Source organism: Ips typographus, linkage group LG1 (assembly GCF_016097725.1).
Source record: "Ips typographus isolate SLU linkage group LG1, UJ_Ityp_2.0, whole genome shotgun sequence".
NCBI lineage: Eukaryota > Metazoa > Arthropoda > Insecta > Coleoptera > Curculionidae > Ips > Ips typographus.
Genome location: NC_138422.1, coordinates 21,860,128 through 21,879,969, shown reverse-complemented (window position 1 = coordinate 21,879,969; position 19,842 = coordinate 21,860,128). Strand labels below are relative to the sequence as shown.

The window sequence follows — 19,842 nt, the reverse complement described above, 5'->3', positions numbered from 1 at the left end:
GAAGATCAAGATATGCCTTAAAAACTGGTTGAAAATAAAGAAAGCAGTATATTTCCAGAAAAAATAGTGTAATCAGTGTATGAAAATATGGATACCCTGTATTAAATAACAACCTGAATTAAATCAGTTAAATTAAGGTTATACTCAGAATATAAATAAAATGAGACTTAAATAAAGCTCAATTGATAATTATGTACCTTTGTCACTTGCTTATCTAAAATCGTGCAGCAAATTTCGAACATCATGTACAAAAAAATGGATTAAACCAATTGCAATTTAAACTCTTTAGGTTTCTTTATTATCTGATAAAGTACTAAAATGCATCTCAATATTTTTAAACAATTTACAGATTTCCAGTATTACCTCCTCTTAGCAAATATTGCTATCTTGTAATGAACCCACTTTCCTCCTATCTTATCAATAGTCCCAATCGATAAACCTTACCCAAATGTGATATACAGTTTAATACTCAGTCTGACGTGATCGGTATCAGTTTATAATGGCGGTGAGACCGCTACAATTGTTTAACATCATTATTTATTTAGGGTTTTTGTCTACGCTGGTGTACATTTTGTTTCCCGATAATTTCACATCGAAAAACCCCCTATCGCACCGTAAAGCTGTCCGAGACAAATCGGAGGAAGATGCCTGGAATCTTGGTAAAAAAAGTATACCTAAAGTTTCAAAAACATCGAAAAAAGACTATCATGATGGTAAAACTATGAGTGATATGAAAACTTATGGAGAGTTGAACGCATTTATGTGTACACATCAAAGAAAGCTTCCTGATATAAAAAGACCTGAAGTGAAAAGAAAACGTTGTCCTGGTGACAATGGAATTGTCACTGTTTATCCAGGAGGAAGATTAGGTTGGTAAGTAGTTTGAAATAAAGTGTACTTTATCAAGGAATAACATAAAAGGTAACTCAATGTGGGAATACTCTGGAGTTCTGGCATTATCCTGGATAACTGGACTGAAAGCTTTTGTCCCACACTGCTTGAAATACAGGTTAGATCCTATTTTTGATCGTTTGAAATTACCTACTTTGGAAACCATAGCTCATTGTCCATTCCATTTTAATCAAACTGTTAACTCTTTGGCCAATTACACTTCAACAACTCAGGTAAATTTTCTTTTACATTGTTAAATGTTTTTGAAAGGTAATTATTTGGTTTTAGAGTATCATTGTGCCACAATTCCGATTTTTATCTTCTCTAGTAATACCCAGGATTTACAAGATCAAAAGAGAATTTGTGTTTAAGCGGGAGCTTAGGCATAAAGCACAACAGACCTTGAAAAGCGTAAAAACTAATCAGGATATTTTCATAGGAGTACATGTTAGAAGAACTGATTATATTAACTTTTTACAGGAGTAAGTTTAAAATCCTGCAGCATCAAGAATGCTTAATTTGTTAATTTTCAGTCGCTTCCAAGTTCAACCAGTAACCAAAAACTTTTTCCTGAAAGCCATGAAGTATTTCAAAGCCAAATACCGTAATTGCCTTTTTGTTTTTATTAGTGATGACCCTAACTGGTGTTATGAAGAATTTGGAAAGCTGCCTGACGTGGTTGTACCATCTTACAACTCTACGAGCACTGCTGATGAAGATCTAGCTCTTATGGTTGCTTGCAACCATACCATTTTTGATTATGGGACTTTTGGTGAATGGGGCGCTTTGCTTGCAGGAGGTGACGTGATTTTCAGCCGGTCTAGAATAGACCAATCTGCACTGAAGAACTGGAAAAAATTGAGCTAAAAAGTTAAGATTTACATTGAGATAATTAAGGCTGTGAATGATTAATAAACATTTTTTATAAATGTTTTTCTAGTTTAAGGTACCTCAAGTATACATTTACTGTGGGATATTGATTCTGAACTGTTTACTGTTTACTGTTACTGTCATCTTAAATGGTTTTGGGTCATTTGCAAGATAATTTGTGTATAGACCTAAATCAGTACACAATAATACATATCCCATCTATGCAGATGGTTCAACACCAAAGCTACCACTTTTTTACAATGTCATTCTGAATATTATTTGTTGTTTAAATATAAGCTGAAAACCGATCAGTCTTCCAATTTTTGTTGTTGTTTTGTCAAGTTAAATAAGTTTTAATGTTTAAATATTGTAGAAGTAAAAGCAAGACCCATTAAATTTATTTGATTTTGCTTGAAGCAATACTGAAGTTTTCAAATAAAAGACTCTAATAAGAAACTTTGAATCTAAAAATTTAAATTATTCTCACAAACTGTTTACCACCGAAAAATCGGAGAACTTCAGGCGTCTGAGGATGGCTTTGTGGATCAAAAGCAATTTCGCAAGAGAACCAGTTAATGATCATTGCATTAAGGAAGGAATTGATGTTATTATTTAAAACAAATCCATTCACTTAAAACTTAAACTTGTTTGACTGATTCGTTATCTAGAAATACTCTCGGACACGTCAAGTTTTTACCTTCGATAGGGACATTCTTAAAAGTCAATTATACTGGGAAATCCAAAAAAAAAATTACATTGAGGTCAAGCTTTTCAAGTAAAAATGTATTTTTTTATATTTTTTTGTGGGTGTTGTTTTTGTTGGTTTCCAACAACTTTGGATAGTTCTTATATGTTTATTCTATTAACCACATAGTTTAAAAGTTTTCCTGAATATCATTTTCCTTATGCAAATGGAAGCAAATTTGTATTGAAACTTCACGCTGATTCTTCCATTTTGCACTTTAAAGAACTGTTTGTTTTGCATTCAGATAAGAGTATCATAATTCTGTCTGATTTCACAATTTTTAATGTAATTCCCTTTGAATGAACAAGGAAAGGAAAGGCAAATTAAAATTAAAATTAAACTTAATAAAATCAAGAGGACAAGAATAGAACAAATATAAAAGTAAAGTAATTTTTTGTTTTAAATGTTGTTATTATACAAAGTGTCGCTATTTTAATGTATTTTTTTATTTTCATATTCTCATATGCAGGGTGTCCCTGAATTGGTACCACAAAATTGTAAAAATAGATAGTACAACTAAAAACATGAGAAAATTTTCTTATAAACATACTCTCTTAAATATCCCTTTTTTGGGATACAGTGTGTAACAATACCGTTTTGAGTAAATACTTCTTGAACCGTTTGTCACACTCAGAGTAGTTTTTGCAGGAATATCCTAGAAAACGCAGTTTTTCTTAGAGAAGAAGAAAGACCAAAGCAGTGTTGGAGATTTTGGGTGGGTAATGTTTTTTTGCACCTAATGACGCCTTGGAATGTTTCGCTTTAAAAACTTCTCAGAACAATTTTTCAAAAAACTGATTTTTTTTAGGAAAATGGCAATTTATGACCACAACACATGAACTTAAGGTAAAACATTTACACCGTTAGGAAAGTTAGGTTTTAATAATTTTTATAAAATTAAATTTAGCAATGCACTAATTATTCACAGGTACTAAATAATTAACGATTTCATAAATTTCAACATTGTTTTTGATCACTATTTTAAACGTTTAAAAAATTTTGGAGAAAAATCGTTTTAACGCATCCTGTGACGTAGTTAGTTAGTTACGTACCGTGAGTGGGCATATTCTTCTTCTATTGTGGCTCACACATTAGAGAGCTCATCCAGAATAGTCGACTCCCTGAGGAACTGAATAACTGCTCTAAATATGGAGTTCCAAAAATAGAGGTATGTTTATTATAATATTTTTCCCATATTCTTGGATGTTTACTTACTATTTCTCTTGACAATTTGTGACACCCATTGTAATTACTTGTGAAAAGACTTTAGAAAAATTGTTAGACGTTGATAACGCAGCTCACAATCAAGAGAAGAACCTTAAGCTAGCTGCTCAAGTTATTAAAGAAACAATAAACAACAAATGATACAAACTCTGATAATGTTGAATAGAAATCCGTTGAATATGTCGATAAAGTTATCTTTACAATCTACTAGTTTTAAAGTGACGTGGTAAATAACAGTGGTAACTAAAGTGAAACAGAACCTCAACAGTCAAACCTCAAAAATTTGTTAAACCATGTTTTCCGCACTTTTCGCGACACTTTCTGCATATTTAAGTTAAAATAAGGTAACGCTCTAAATGAAAAAAAAAACACATGGCAAAAAGACAAAAGCAAACAATATTTCACTAAGGCATTTTGTCCGTCTAACCCAATTGCAGATAATATCCGAGCACAGTTATATAATCGTCAACTTGACAAAGGTCCGAAACTTGGGGAGTAGTAGCGACGACTACAAGAAGTTGGGTCCCCAAGGACCGTGATTAATCGCTCCAAGACAAGATAATCATTCCTCTATCTTCCAATTATACTTGTCGCATGTAATTTTACTCCTATGGATACTTATCCCATTCCAAAAGTACAAATCTCACCAACATGAGAGTTATTAGGCATAAAAGGCGAATTCAAATTTATTCCAATGTAAAGGATATCCAGTAAGCACAAGATCAAAAAGGTACTGTGTTATTCTTTAGATCGAAAGTTGCTGATTAGAGCTGATTTAGAGAAAGTTTCAATGGATTTTAATGAAGGATTATGTTTTGATGAAAGAACCACATCCATCTGCCTTTGACCAGTTGTAAATTCTTCAGCGAATTAAGTTAGAAATTACATACCAGAACTGCAGGGTAAAAAGAAAAAATTTTTTGCCGAAAAAGTATGAATGCTTCAGGATTTATCAAGCGTACCTAAAGCCTTGGAGAAGGAACAATGCATCAGTTTAAAAAAATATAATAAATAGTTCGGGTAATGTTTGAACCAAGACACTAAAAACTAACCTATATTACTTATTAACGTGGTTCTTTTATTAAAACATAAACCTTAGAGACATAGCAGCTTTTTCCAAAATAGATTTTGTTTCCTGAACTTGGACTATCAAAAGACACTTTTTCTCAATAACAATTACGTCAAATGTCATTTTTTGATCTAAAGAAGATCACAGTACCATTTGGATCATGCGTTTACTGGACACTATGTATGTTTGGCTGCCAGTCACTTTGGCTCTCACGACCATCATAAAATGAGCTCAACCATGAGATTCTGCCTGCTAGTAATGTCAAATAAAACTTGTTAGGGTGTTATTAAATCAGCATGAATACGATTAAACCAACCCCTGTATGCGGTAATTCTAACCTTTTTCGTGTAACCGAAACCCTTACGACTAGGTCCAGTTTTTGCCGGTCGGGATTCCCGGGATTGATTTAGAGGCCCGCGTTTTGCATATTTCCCTTTAGGGATAATATATTCCCGTGATAGTGTGACCCATCCTGATCGGCGGCAAGTTTTGCGGCTTGTTTAAGTTTCGGGAAGAGGGTTCCGCTCGGTTTCTTTGTTTGTTCTCGGTTATTTATAAGGGTCCGGACAGAAATTTAACTTTATTCATAGACTCAGTAACTTAGCTTACAACCTGACGAAAAGTATAGGAAAGCCTAATAGAAATCGATGAAGAAAAAAAACTTTAATAGTATAACAAAGTATGAATTTTGTTTATTGAGATGTCACATGGGAAAATGAATAATTCGTATTTAGAGGCACAAATACTTTGGAAGTAACTCATTACTAATTTTAATCAAAATAAAATTGCCTTAAAAAGCAAAATTTTTGTATTTCTGGGAAGATGACCACCAATTTATTATTGTGGAATTTTTCTGTTAAAAGTTAGAAAATGCCAAATCGGAAATAAATTAATGGTATGTGTAGAACACTGTAGTAACATCCTTTTCATCGGACGATTTGCACTCGCAGATTTGAACATTTTAAATAACATTATCAAAATATATTGAAGAACGTAAAAAGTAATTTACATAATTACTTATCCATTTAAAAAAAAAGTGGTTAATTTTACTGGTTCGAAGACCTATATCCTAAAAATGGGAAACAACCATCAAGAGGTACATTTTTAACCTTACGTAATATTTTAAAATTGCATTTTTGCAGCTTTTATCTCATGGAAAAAGGTATACTGTTCTGGAACCTTTGGAATATCCTGCCTAGATGACTCTCTTCATCCATACCAGTCCATGACGGATGACCTATTTGCTTATTTTTGAAAAAACCGAGGAGAAAAAGGCGATTTTTTCTATTTGCTAAGCCCTCATGAATACTTGATCTTAGCATCTTTATTTTCCTAGTAGTCAGTCTTCTACAGAAATTGTAAGTTTGACACCACGTATAGAATATCTTTCGTATAGAATCGTATAGAATATCCTCCAATTGTTTCTATGCGGATTTAGGATAGACAGAAGCTTAAATTGTCAAATTTCATTCTATCGTGTTAACTTTCTGGTAATGCTCCGTGTCTTCTGGTCAGAACGAATACCCCATAGAATTGTTTTTTTTTTCACAATCAAGGAGAGAAAACTACAGTATCTGGGTTACGTCATGAGAGGCGGCGAGGAAAAAGGTCTGTCGGTCAAAGACAAAACTCATGGCTCAAAGTTCTATGCAGATGGCTCGGACGGGCATTCATAGAAGTTTTCTGAGCTACAGTTTCTCGCACAATAATAGGCAATTGGATCGTCAACCTCCGTACGGAGACTAGGAAAGAAGAAGGAAGGTTTCGGATAATCCTTATATCTTTATCATCCATCCCTGTGTTCATCAAGAGGTCCATAATCTTTTCCTGTTTTATTCTATTGAACGCCTTCTGGTAGTCTATAAAACTGTCAAAAATATCACAGTTTATATCCTTACAGCGCTGGAATAATGTAGACAGAAAAGTGCATCTCTTGTACCCATGCCCTTTATAAATCTAAATTGTGTATTAAGCACTCTTTCCTCGCAGATCCTCTGAATTCTTCGATAAATGATTTTGAAGAACAGTTTTAGCATTTCCCGTAAGACTAATTGTTCTGTAGCCACTACACGTTTTGACCCCTCTTTCTTTGGTATATTTATAAATGATAATCCATTCGTTTGGAATGTTCCCAATATTGTAAATGGTATTAAAAATGTAAGTCGGGAATGTGACGGACTCATTGTCAAGAAGTCTGAGGAATTCGAAATGTACTCCATCCGGTTCTGGAACCTCAATGTCCCCTAGCAGAGCTAAAGGGTCCTAAACATGTGCCACAAAAAAACTGTTTTTTATTTTAATTTGTGAATAAAAAGAAACTTGTCAGATTTTGGTGAATTTTTTAAAATAATCTGAACAGATTAGAAGAAAATAGTATATTACATACTCAGATGGAAAGTGTTTGATTTGTGTCGAGAAATTAGGTAGTTTTCGACCAGACGAAGTCGAGGTTAACTTTATCTCGAGACAGAAATAAAACTTTCCACCGTGGTTTGTATATTACCTTATTTTCAGCCATTTATCAGAATCTTATCAAACTTTTAATAAATCATTCAGTTGAAATATTAGTAAAAAGTTAGCACAGACACTTAACTGTAAAAAGTAATCCCAGATAGGACAAAAAACTTATTGACATTCAACCGGATGGAAAGTACTCACTTTCCACCCGGGTGGAAAGTAAAAGCAGGTAATTTTCATCTTTTCACCTGGTTTACACATAAGAAATAACGTTATTACATACCTGGTTGAAAATAAACGTTATTACATATATGGTTGACATTAAAAAATGTTTTTTGTGGATCACTTTTGCTAGCTCCGCTAAGGGACACTTTTCGACTACAATTTGTATGACGCTTTAGAGTTTATTTTTTATGTAGGTACTTTCCACACTTTAATTGTCCTAAAATTAATTTAGACCATCCTGTGTCCTGTATACTTGTATGTTTTCCTGCTACATTACTTACTGTCATCACCAATTGTCTTTAATAAATGGTAGTTTATTGTAAAAAAGGATGGATTAATCATTATAGTAAAAATGAAAAGTAAGGTAAAACCTCCAATTTTCCAGTTTTCAAGAATTAAGTTTTATTTGTTGTATTATATCTCTGTCGATATTAGATGAATAATACAGATCTAAATAATATTATGTCAGTGAGAATGAGAATTACAGTACAGGGTGTACACAATTCCCAAGTACAGGGTGTCCGGATTTAGTGTGTTTTGACAGGAAAATTCTATTTTCCGGTTAGATAGGAAAAAACTACTATACATGTCTAGAGCCCAATTTTTGAGAAAAGATTAATGATAAGATTTTATGTATTGCTCCATAAAATAAAATCCCACATAAAATCTAATCGTTACATCCACATTGAGATTCTTAGAAGTGTTGTCCTATCATCATTACATTTATCTTTCTGGTATAAACTAAAAAAAACTAAAAACTTAAATGGATTTAAGGTTGTTATCTTGGTATTCAATATACATTATTTTAGTGTTTCAGGCTTGGTATGAAAATATATAAAGTAATATAGAAGAAACACAACATGAAGATGACAATATTGAACAATGTTATAAGTGGTTTTACAGCCACTTTAACATCATATTGTTAGTCTTTTTTAACTGAAATAAAAATTCTGAATGAAGTCAAATTAAGTGGAAGAAATTTTAGTATGGATATCATTATAGCCATGGTCATGGAAGAAAGTCATAAAATATCTGTTCAATCCTAGATATGGAATGATACAATTGAGTTTCGTTAGATAATTTCCTTTTTTAGTCTTTAATTTGCTAGCTAAATTAAAATCTAAAATTTGTATTTTTTAAAAAATGTCGTCTTGACTTGAAAATTTTCAAAAATTTTTGTTCTACAGTTTTTTTATTTCTACCACTCTGTAAACTAAGTAAAATTTAACTAACAGAAAACTCTTCTTAACGCAATAAAGGTTAGGAATGGGTCAAAATTAAGCAGTGATTTAAACATTGTTTTAAACTATATTAAGTTATATAAAATTAGCGAAAATAACCGTAACACTTTTCTCACGGCCCCAAATTAACCTAAAATCTCAGTTAATCAACTGATTTTCATCCAATTTTTCATTTTTATTCCAAAAATAGACTTGCCATAAATGACGTCTCCACCCGTAAGCACCGCCCCCCAATCAGCAAAACTACCATAGTCGAAAATTGTATGATTGCAAGCAGCCATTAAGGCCATATCTTCTTCAGCAGTACTGCTGGAATTGTAGGATGGTACCACGACATCGCTCAGATTGCCAAAATGTTGAAAACACCACGTAGGATCATCACTGATGTAGACAAAAAGACATTTGGGGTACTTTGATCTAAAATGCTTCATGGATTTTTCGTAGAACTGGTTTGATACTAGAGGATGGCCTATCCTATTATAATACCCAGTATAATTGAACTGCTTGTAAAAATTAAAACACTTACTTTTGCAAGTAATTTAAGTAATCTGTTCTCCTAACGTGTACAGCCACATAAGTGTGATTGGATTTACTTAAACTAAGCAATGTTTCTTGAGCCTTAGTTTTCATTTCCTGCTTAATGGACCATGTTTTTATGACTTCACTGATTCTCGGTATTACTAGTGAAGTCAAGTGGGAAAAGTGTGGAAAAATTATACTCTAAAAAAAAATAATTAACTGTTCCGTACTTAATATTGTTCAAGCTGTTTTGGTCACCTGATTACTTGAAGTATACTGTTCTAATGAGTTCACAACTAAACTGGAATTGAAAGGACAGTGGAAAATTTCGTTGAAAGTTGGAATCTCCAAATTGTCGAAAAGCAAATCAAGACTGTATTTTAGGCAATGTGTTACATAAGGTTTTAGTGAAGTTTTCCAAGAAATTACCATTACTCCTGAGTACTCCCACAAGGAATTTCCTTAAAAACACATAGAAATATTTTAAGGTGATGTGGGATTCTTCTGAAAAGCTAAATATCTGTGTTATTATATTGACTACTAACGTGACATTTTTTGTAATATATCCTTATTGTTTTAACCGATTAAGTTACTATCTACTGTTAAAACACATTCATACCTGTTCTTCCTAGGGGAGTTATGGTTACAATTCCTTTATCAGGACAGGATTTTTTTGGAACTTTCGGGATTTTGACATCTTTAGGAAGTGGCCTATGTTTCAAACACAAAAAAGCATTTAACTCTTCATAGTTGGTCACTGCACTTATATCTTTTGGTTCTGGTTTTACAGCTACAGTTTGATTGGCACTAAAAGCTTGACTAACCGGTTTAGGTTCACTAGTTTCTAAAAGGTTCGAGTCATTTTCCTCCTGCGTCTGCTTCTGAACAGGCTTTGAGTCGGGTACCACAAAATTTGGGGCAAAAATATAGTACAACATTGAAAGAAAACCGATGTAGATGAAAATATTGAAGAGTAGAAACGGTTTTACAGCCATTTTACTGTAATCATAACAATTCGTTCGAGATTGAAATCCAAACTAACTGCACTCTACTGTAATAAACCAAAAGTAAGAAAAAGATAAGATAATACTAAACTAAAATTACCCAATGGTTTATTACTAATTATTATTTATGTTGTAAATTATTACTTCTTACTCTCTTACTCTGCAATAGTTAATACAATAAGGATATAATATTCGAACCAGATAATTCCCGATTTGAACCCGATTGTTAAATAAACTGATTTATGATAGAGTAAACAAACTTATAAAGTAGGTAAGTGTTTTCTGCTTTACGTGTTAATAAATTTTATTTTTATTGCAATTAGTAATCTTATCAGTATATTGTCTGTCTAAGATTTACATTGCTCTGGAAAAGTGTTTTTTCTGATTTTAGTTTTATTTATTTTTGTAGTCATTTCAATTATGATAACAAAAAAATAAAAATACTTTTGACTGACATTCGTTCGAAATCGAAGTTGGTGTCTATAAAAATGTATTCCAACGATTCGTTTCTAAGAAATCATCATCAGATCTTGTTTTTGTTACGGACCGCAAAAAATTATATACAGGGTTGATCCATATGTTGTCCTATATGTTGCCAGTTGCAAATTTACGTTGTCACGATCACGTGGCAACTGTCTAAATGTAATTTACACACTTTTCAATTCCGTCATTAAGCATAATAGATGAAGTATTAAGTCGAATACTGATGACGTTTAGTCTCTTTGATTATTATTCGTGACACCAAACTTTGATTTTGAAAAAAATCACAATTTTTAAATGCCAATAATTCGAAAACGGCTAAACCAAAGGTCAACTTATTATGTATTTTTAGAATAAAAAAAAATATACTCAAAAAATATACAGTTTTGCATTAAAAATGTATCATGTTTGTGTTTTTTTTCACTTGTCATGGTATATTATTTCATATCATTATGGTTCATATTGGCTTGCAACAAACCGTTTGCTTATCGAAAAATGAACAATAACAACGTTCAATAATTTTTTCAATAAAATTAAACTTGGTTAACTAGTTCAGTCTGTAAGTTCTGCTGCATATCTTTATTGAACCAACATCAACAAAAGCTCCTTCACATGTTTCTAGATCCGCCCCTGGTATTTTCATATGTAAGTTTAATAATATTGTACGTATGTAATTGATCACTACTTGCACACTAATAGAATACAAACATCAGATGGATGTTAAATTCCAAATCGAGGTTATATCCACTACATTAGTCTTGCAGACATACCCTTGGAGATTTGGACAAACATTAAAGGCAATTTGTAACCGACAGTGCAACAAACACCCTGAACATCGAATACATTTTGGAAACCAAAGCAAACAATTTGCGGCTGCATAACGATTTCCCAAAGTTTATATCTGGATTATCCCATTGAAGTGAAGTAAACTTTAGTTAAACAGATTCTTTTGTGTCGTTGTTTCGACTATAGAAGAGATCGCTTTCCCTAAGGGCCGTAAAATGATACGGCCACTTTCAGGGAAGAACTTCGAGAAGGTTTCTCTCGTAAACTTACTATCTGTTTGCCTCATCTAGGCCGCGTAAAACAAACAACAAACTTTTAAGTATTTCCCTAAAGTGTTGTAATCTCATTTTGGCAAAAAGGGCAACGTCGTACGTGAGGTGTCATTTGACTACACCCTCTATCTGGTTTTAATGTTTCCTGGAAGTGTCAGTTTGTAGTTTTAACGAGTTCCGACGTTTTAATTAAAGACCAGGAGAGATATTTTATCTTGGATGGTCGAAAATTCCGTTCCATGTTAGGAAATAAATAATTAAGCTTTTTTTTTGGTTTAAAAGTTTCTTCATTTCCGGTTAAGGGTTTTAGAATTTATTTACTCCCAAGCCTAAAAATATTTTTATTGACAGAGACAAATTCACTAAATGAAGTGTTTCAATAATAACTAAGGTATTTGTTGCAAATAATAATTGAGTAAAACGCAATCAATAAAACTGAGTAAAAGTGTATCATATTTTTTGTAGCATATTTAGTTAGCAAAAATATTTAATACGTTAATAAAGTAAACTGCTTTCTTAGAAAATTGAATCAAAATATTGTAAGGTACTTTAAAAATATTACTCTGTAAATATAGGTAAACTTAGATCCTACAAAGTAAAACTAAATTTTTTAAAAAAAGGTGAATAAACAAATTAAGACAAATAGACGAGTAAAATGGAAGCAAAAGAAACTGGAGAAAAGATAGAAAATAAGAAAAAACGGGAAATAGCAAAAGAAAGAAGTAGAAGGAAATTTGGCACAATTATTTAATAAAAATACTAATAAGTCAATAATAACGTATTTTGTTATTAATGATTACAGGAAGTTTTATTCGAATAGTCATTAATTTTAAGTTTCAGCTATAATGAAATTTAAAAATAATACATTTTTCCCAATATCCACAAAAGCTCTTTTTTTTCGATATACTTTTACTATTCAAACCCCTAAAACAGATATTGAAAGGTATTGATAAGTTGTGACTTCTGATTAGTTATTGATGTAATTTTAGTGGGCTGTTACCTAAAATGCTTGCATTAAATCACTTTAGACTAATAAATGTTTTGAAGTTAATTTAATCCATAGTTACATTTACGTTAGAGTATCTTTCTTTTCGGGCGAAAAATGTTCTGATTTTTTTATCTAAATAGTACTAAATACGGTTCTAATTGTGTGGAATGTCCGATTATGCATTTTATGGTTAGAAAGTCATATTTCTGACCATTTTTAGGTACAAAAGTAGTGACAGAGTACAAAAGTAGTGACAGAGTACAAAACTAGTAGTTTGAAAAATGCTGGTGGGGACTCTGGGTCGGAAAGCTGTTATTTTCCCTTTCATCCTCGATCGTATTGACCATTCCCTCCTTTCCTCAAAATTCTCACTCCATTTGTCCCCTATTTGGTCTAATTTGCTGGCGATATCTCCATGTTTATTCTTGATCATTCATAATCTTGGTTTAAATTCTTTTCTGTAGTGACTGATTGACATTTTTGTAGAATTTTCTTGTATTGCTGTGAATTGAAGGTTTCTAATTCTTGCATTTGTTGTTCCATATGTTGCCTTTTTTTTCTTCCACTTATGTATTTTTCCTCTCTTCTTAGTTGTCCTCTTCTTTGCCTTGTCTGGTTCTCCTGTTTTGAAGGTTTTTGTGTGCGCATTCCCCGTCGTACCAGGCGGTCCATTTTCATTGTTCCTTTTCCTATGACTCCTTCAGCCACTTTCTCTATGCCACTTCTGCATTTACGCCAGGATCGTCTGCGTCTTCAACGGTACCATCCATATTCTCCTGCAGCTTCTCTTCTACAGCTACTTTGAATTTCTCTATGCTATATTTCGTCTAATGAATGTTCAATAGAATTCTTTTAAAATTGTACCAGGAGTTCACAATTAGTTTTGTGAAAAAGGTTATTAACAATGATAATTGCATAACATCACTGACCGCGTCGATAAGTCACATGGTAGTATAGTAATATAAAAAATGAGTGTGAAAAAGTCTAACTTCCTGCACTAATACATATGAGTGTAGAAAAGTATCAAATTCCGCACTCAAGTAGAGAAACAATTATTAGAGTAGCTTAAAGCTAGTAGCATTCGGTCGAAATAAGTTTTCGAAATCCCTGACTGGGGTCTGTCGTTCATTCAAATAAAATTCTTGGAATAGAAATTTAAAATTCAAAGTGTTATTACTCGTTAGCGGAACGAGGGAGCGAGACGCTTCGCATAGAGTCATATTTCTTAAATAACTTAGGTAAATGGCACACGCATGCTAAGAAATACCTGCCGCGAAGCCCAGATTTAATAAAACTTTATGGTCGTCGCGAGAAATAAGGGTTTAGGGGCCGCGATTTGCCTTCGAAGCAAATGAGTTTTCTTACAGGATGAGCCACACATTACATTACCCGAGTTCTCTCTTCTGATTTATACATTTGAACCGAGTTGAACGATAAAAACGATTTATTAAAGTGACTCACCCTGTACCTAAAATAACAGACAATATTAACTTATCACAGTAGCACCTTTGTGGCAAAAGGGTGACTTACTAACTTTGTAACAAAATAAGATAGAGGGTTGGCTTTTGTAATTTTGGCAACGACCTTCCTTTTTAAGGTGTGTGTGTGTAATTTGAACTGCCTTTGTGTGTGGGAATTGAAATGTATGTCGTACCTTCTTTAGTTATGATAAACTGAGGTTTTTGTCACTAATGATGATATAGATAGTCTTAAAAATATTTGTACGGTATTTTCACTCTTTTTGTTTCTAATTCTCTTGTGCTTGGTTTAGAGCATCACCAGACCTAATGAGTTCCACATATACAAGGTGTCCAAATAAGCTTGGCTTTTTAACAGGTTAGTCGCAGAGCCTCGTTAAAAAAGTTGTTATAACAGAAACTAGCAAATATTTTCAGTTTCGAGAAATGTGTACAAGTGGGCGTACTAAGAATTTTCCTATATCTGTAGATAGCCAAAAAAATGGGCTTTGCAACGATGTGGCAACACTGGTTTGTAGCTTTTACCGTTTGAGCGTTTAGAGGGTGTCAAAAGTATTCATTCAATTTTAAATAACTGGCTTATTTGGCAAACTTTTTTAGAACAACATGTCAGGCATATTTTTGGCCTTCGACTCGTGTCGTAAACTTTATTTTCGTAATAGCTTTCTATCATTAATTATGCTATTTGAATAATATATCATTTTCGACAACTGTTTGATAATATGCTTATTATTCACTATATTCTACTAGTTATTTATAAAGCAAGTGACTTAAACCACTTTCAGTGGTGGCCTAAGTTCTGATGGTTGATGGATGGATGGATTTTTGATGGTCCTTTTATTGAAAATTTAAAAATTTAGGATAACAACATGAAGAAGAGAACCTAATTTATCTGTCCTTGTCAAGTCATATGTCATATGTCTTAACAGGCATTGACATTATTATTTACCTAGGTCAATATTATTTCCTTTTTTGTTGTGTTTGTGCCAGACTAGATCTAGAGATTAGACTCTATTTTTGACCTAGGTCAACAATGACCTTTAAGATTATTAAAAAATTAATTTCTCAAGTTAGTAATCGGTTAAAATATGTGTATCATGTGAGAAGTGGATAAAATATTTTATACATCTACCATTCAAATTTAAACATCAATAAAAGACATAAAGTTTGGTAATTTCAATGAAATCCGTTGGAAAACGACAAAAAATTATGAATTTTGTAATTTTACTTTCAAAAAAGTTGACGCTCTCTAGCGGCAAAAACGTACCACTAACTAATCAAGTTTTATACATCAATACAAAGCTTATTTCATTGGCTATTCCATAGACGTATAAAATTCTACCAAAGGTAATGCAATTAGGTGAGTTTTTGAGGAATAAATGAACGGATGAACCAGTCAAATTTGACGCCCTCTAGCAGCCAAACCATCTAACCTATCAAATCAAGTTGGGATATTTTAAGAAAATGTATTTCATTCATGTATTTCATACATACATTTGTATTTCATATTGACTATTTACACAATTCTTCCAAAAATAATGCAATTAAGCGAATTTTTGAGGATTGAACAAAAAGATACATCAAAAAAATTGGTCAAGTTGACGCCCTCTAGCGACCAAACCAATCGACTTTTCTACGTCAATGGTAAGCTTATTTCAGTGGCTTTCCATCGACATGTAAGTAGTAGTGAGTATACCTATATAAATTGTTAGAAATACGAGTGTTATTTACGGTTTAGTGACAGGGTGCCCCAGAAACACTTTTTGACTGGTTAAAAATTAGGAAAACACGGTTACCTGACCTACTAGGTTTATTATGATTTAATGCTTGGAAAATTCTTGAAAAACTGGTTTTGCACATTTCCTGAAACACCGTCACAATCCTAATGGGTTTTGGGTTTGCTGATATGTGTAAATTAAAATTGTTTTGGAGACTGAAAATATCAAGTTTCAAGTAAATATCTCAGAAACGAATACAATTAGGTATATGACATTAATATTATAAAATATTTCTTAAATTTACGTAGAATCCAAAAACGCAAAAATATACATGGTATCCCGTTTAAAATAAGCAGCAATTGATGTTATCTAATTTTTTACTTCCCTATTTCCGATTTTTCTATTCTTCATTAGAAAAGGTTTTAAGTGGGTATTGTTAGGTGCTATTGGAAATTATTAGGAATTACTGGGAATTACAAGCCCGTGTGGGGTTGCTAGTCCCCCATCGGGCGCCTCCCCAGGTGGCGGATAGGGGAACGCCTCCCAGATATGGGTGGTACCGAGGAAATCAAATACTCGGGGCGGACCAAAACTGGCACCGTAGCGTCTGACTCAAATTGAGCGGCTACAAACAGCGTCGGACCCAGAGTGGGCGGCTGAACTACACTCGCCAACACGCTCGGCAAGCGAGGCGTTTTAAATGCCAAAAACCTTTCACATATCCCATGCTGAAATGTCGAATTTAAACAAGTTACCCCAGGTGAGTAGTGTCAAACACGCAAAATCTCACACTGATGTCAGATCAGTCTGCCTCACGTCGGATTCTGGGGGAGGCAAAAATTCGATAAATCGGAACGAACAACACAAAATAAACGCCACAAAGATGTATATAGCTACATATAATATCAGAACAATGAGCAATCCAGAACACCTTGTCAAACTAGAAAAAGAACTTGAACACATAAAATGGGACGTCCTCGGTCTTTGCGAAACACGGCTGCCAGGAGAAAAAACCACTATTCTGAAATCAGGCCACATACTACACCAAAACAATTCCGTCGAACGCACAGGCCAAGGCGGAGTGGCATTTCTTATTAACAAGAAACTAAAACATTTGATAACTGAAGTAAACTCGATCTCTGACAGGGTTATTTACATGATACTTAAACTAAACAAAAGATACAGTATCCAATTCATTCACGGATACGCACCGACAAGCCAGGCAGATGACGAACAGATGGAAACATTTCTTGAAGATATATCCAAAGCCATGGACTCACACAATACTCACTATAAAATAATAAGTGGTGATTTCAATGCTAAAATCGGCCAGAAGAGCGCAACCGACTCAAACAACATCGGAAATTTTGGTCTGGGTGTAAGAAACCAAAGAGGAGATATGCTCATAAACTACTTAAGTAAGGAAAACTTATACTGTCTGAACACCTTCTTCAAGAAACCCCAACAGAGGAAGTGGACGTGGAAAAGCCCTGATGGCAAAATCAGAAATGAAATCGATTTTATACTCTCGAACAACAGGAAAATATGCACAAACGTCTCAGTACTAAACCGGTTTGACACGAACAGCGATCATAGGCTGGTAAGAGCATCTCTTAGCTTCAATCTCAAAATCGAAAGAAACAAACTCATTCGAGCAGAAAGGTTTCCTACCGTTGAAGAACTTAAACAAAGAGCGACAGAATATCAGGAAGAATTGGGAAAGAAACTAGAACCAACCGAAACTTTGGATAAAATGGACATAAATGAACTTAACCGTAAAATCACTACTGACATCTGCATTGCGACGAAAAAGATTTGCGCGAAGTCAAAAACCGAAAAGAACTCTAAAATACAACCAGACACCTTGCAACTTATGGAACAAAGAAAAAGAACTCCCAGAGACACACCAGATTATCAGGAACTAAATAAAAGAATCCATAAAGAAATAAGAAAAGACATTCGAACGTATAACACCAGGATGATCGAAAACGCGATAGAGGACAATGCAAATATGAGGGTATTAAGGTCAAAACTATCCTCAGGCAAACACAAGATTACCAAAATGAAAAATCCCCAGGGTAACATGGTTTCGGACAACAGAAGTATCGCGGAACACATTAAAGAGTTTTACAGCTGTCTCTATACGTCTATTAGACCAGACCCAAGAGCTACGAACACAATTATATGCAACGTAGGATCGGAGAACGTTCCAGAAATATCAAGACAAGAAATACAGGTTGCCCTTACGCAAATGAAAAATAGAAAAAGCCCAGGAGAAGACAAAATCAGATGTGAAATGTTAAAAATGAGGGGAGCCGTCGTCGAGAAGTCTTTACAAATTCTTTTAAATAAATGTCTGCAAGATGGCAATATTCCGGACGCCTGGCAAAACGCAGAAGTAATTCTGCTATTTAAAAAAGGAGATAATACTAATATAGAAAATTATCGACCAATTAGTCTTCTCTCTCATCTGTATAAACTCCTCACCAAGATTATCACCAACAGGCTAACCAATAAATTGGACGCATATCAGCCAGTGGAGCAAGCGGGGTTTCGCAAGGGGTTCAGCACCATAGACCACCTACAATCTATTAGAACACTCATAGAAAAAACAACCGAATACAACGTACCCCTTCACTTGGCATTTATAGATTTTCACAAAGCGTTCGATTCTATTGAAACGTGGGCCTTTATACAAGCAATGGACGACGCTAGAATAGATTCCAGATATACAAATTTATTGAAAAATATATATGAAAATGCCACTTTTCATGTCAAAATAAATGAAGATTTAAAAACAGATAAAGTCAAAGTGAATAGGGGAGTACGTCAGGGTGACACCATATCTCCAAAATTATTTACCCTGGCGCTAGAGAACATCTTCAAATCATTACAGTGGGAAACAAAAGGCATTAACATCGACGGGTTCTACCTAAATCATCTCCGATTTGCCGACGACATCGTCCTGATAAGTAATAACAGACATGAATTGAGTGACATGGTAAAACAACTGAATGATGCTTCAAAAAAGGTTGGCTTAAAAATGAACATCTCAAAAACCAAAATAATAAGTAACAACGAAGAACACATACTTATAGATGGGATAGAATTGGAAAACGTGGAAGAGTATATATAGGTATTTGGGACACACAATAAAAATAGGCAAAGAAAACCAGTCGGCGGAGATAAGATGAAGAATAAGACTAACTTGGGCAGCGTTCGGAAAAATGAAGCATATACTTAGAAATAGTACCATCCCTATTAACCTTAAAAGAAAAATTTTCGACACCTGTATAATGCCGGTGGCGACCTATGGCCTTGAGACGATGGCAATGACCAAAAAAACCGCAAATCGGCTCAGAATAATGCAAAGAGCGATGGAGCGGGCGATGCTGGGTATTAGTCTCAGGGACAGAAAGAGAAACGAAGAAATCCGAGAAAGAACCAAGGTCGTAGATATAATAGAACGTATTGCAGAGCTGAAATGGCAATGGGTAGGACATGTGGCCCGACAAGACCAAACTAAATGGTCAAATAGATTAACACACTGGCGACCAAGGGAAACCAAGCGCAGCACAGGAAGACCACAGACAAGATGGCTTGATGACATCAAAAAGCAAGCGGGAAATAGGTGGTTCCAGATAGCACAGGACAGGACGGCATGGAAAAACATGAAAGAGGCCTACGTCCAGGAGTGGACAGGAAGTGGCTGAAGAAGAAGAAGAAGAAGACAAGGAATTAGTGTACAAAACTTTTCTGAGCAATATACCCATCGGCTAAAAATTAAAAAAAAAAAACACTAAAAGAAGCTGCTCCGTTGTTATTTCTTCGATAACTGTCAGTAGTAAGTAATCGATCATAATTCAACTGTTAAT

The 19,842-nt window shown here is 33.8% G+C and overlaps 2 protein-coding genes across 2 annotated transcripts; one reads left to right on the top strand and one right to left on the bottom strand.

The window, feature by feature from the left end:
* Positions 1 to 428: 428 nt before the first annotated feature.
* LOC145738274 (galactoside alpha-(1,2)-fucosyltransferase 2-like) lies at positions 429 to 2,085 on the top strand. The gene is made up of 4 exons (XM_081993102.1): positions 429 to 869; positions 922 to 1,124; positions 1,180 to 1,373; positions 1,425 to 2,085. Exons 1-4 carry the CDS (start codon positions 500 to 502, stop codon positions 1,756 to 1,758), a joined length of 1,101 nt encoding a protein of 366 aa, XP_081849228.1. The 5' UTR covers positions 429 to 499; the 3' UTR covers positions 1,759 to 2,085.
* A 6,684-nt stretch (positions 2,086 to 8,769) lies between these two features.
* Positions 8,770 to 10,499, bottom strand: LOC145726242 (galactoside alpha-(1,2)-fucosyltransferase 2-like). The gene is made up of 5 exons (XM_081975253.1): positions 10,346 to 10,499; positions 9,861 to 10,292; positions 9,500 to 9,702; positions 9,249 to 9,442; positions 8,770 to 9,196 (listed from the first exon to the last, which is right to left on the bottom strand). The coding sequence occupies exons 2-5, from the start codon at positions 10,234 to 10,236 to the stop codon at positions 8,869 to 8,871; spliced, it is 1,101 nt and encodes a 366-aa protein (XP_081831379.1). The 5' UTR covers positions 10,237 to 10,292; positions 10,346 to 10,499; the 3' UTR covers positions 8,770 to 8,868.
* Between the last annotated feature and the right edge of the window lie 9,343 nt (positions 10,500 to 19,842).

What these genes read in the sequence shown, in the direction of transcription:
- LOC145738274 (XM_081993102.1), top strand. Translation starts at nt 500, where the DNA reads ATGGCGGTGAGACCGCTACAATTGTTTAACATCATTATTTATTTAGGG. An exon ending in ATTACACTTCAACAACTCAG is followed by an intron (nt 1,125 to 1,179) that starts GTAAATTTTCTT and finishes ATTTGGTTTTAG; the next exon opens with AGTATCATTGTGCCACAATT. An exon ending in TATATTAACTTTTTACAGGA is followed by an intron (nt 1,374 to 1,424) that starts GTAAGTTTAAAA and finishes GTTAATTTTCAG; the next exon opens with TCGCTTCCAAGTTCAACCAG.
- LOC145726242 (XM_081975253.1), bottom strand. Translation starts at nt 10,236, where the DNA reads ATGGCTGTAAAACCGTTTCTACTCTTCAATATTTTCATCTACATCGGT. An exon ending in AACTCCCCTAGGAAGAACAG is followed by an intron (nt 9,703 to 9,860) that starts GTATGAATGTGT and finishes TGTGTTTTTAAG; the next exon opens with GAAATTCCTTGTGGGAGTAC. An exon ending in TACTTAAATTACTTGCAAAA is followed by an intron (nt 9,197 to 9,248) that starts GTAAGTGTTTTA and finishes GTATTATAATAG; the next exon opens with GATAGGCCATCCTCTAGTAT.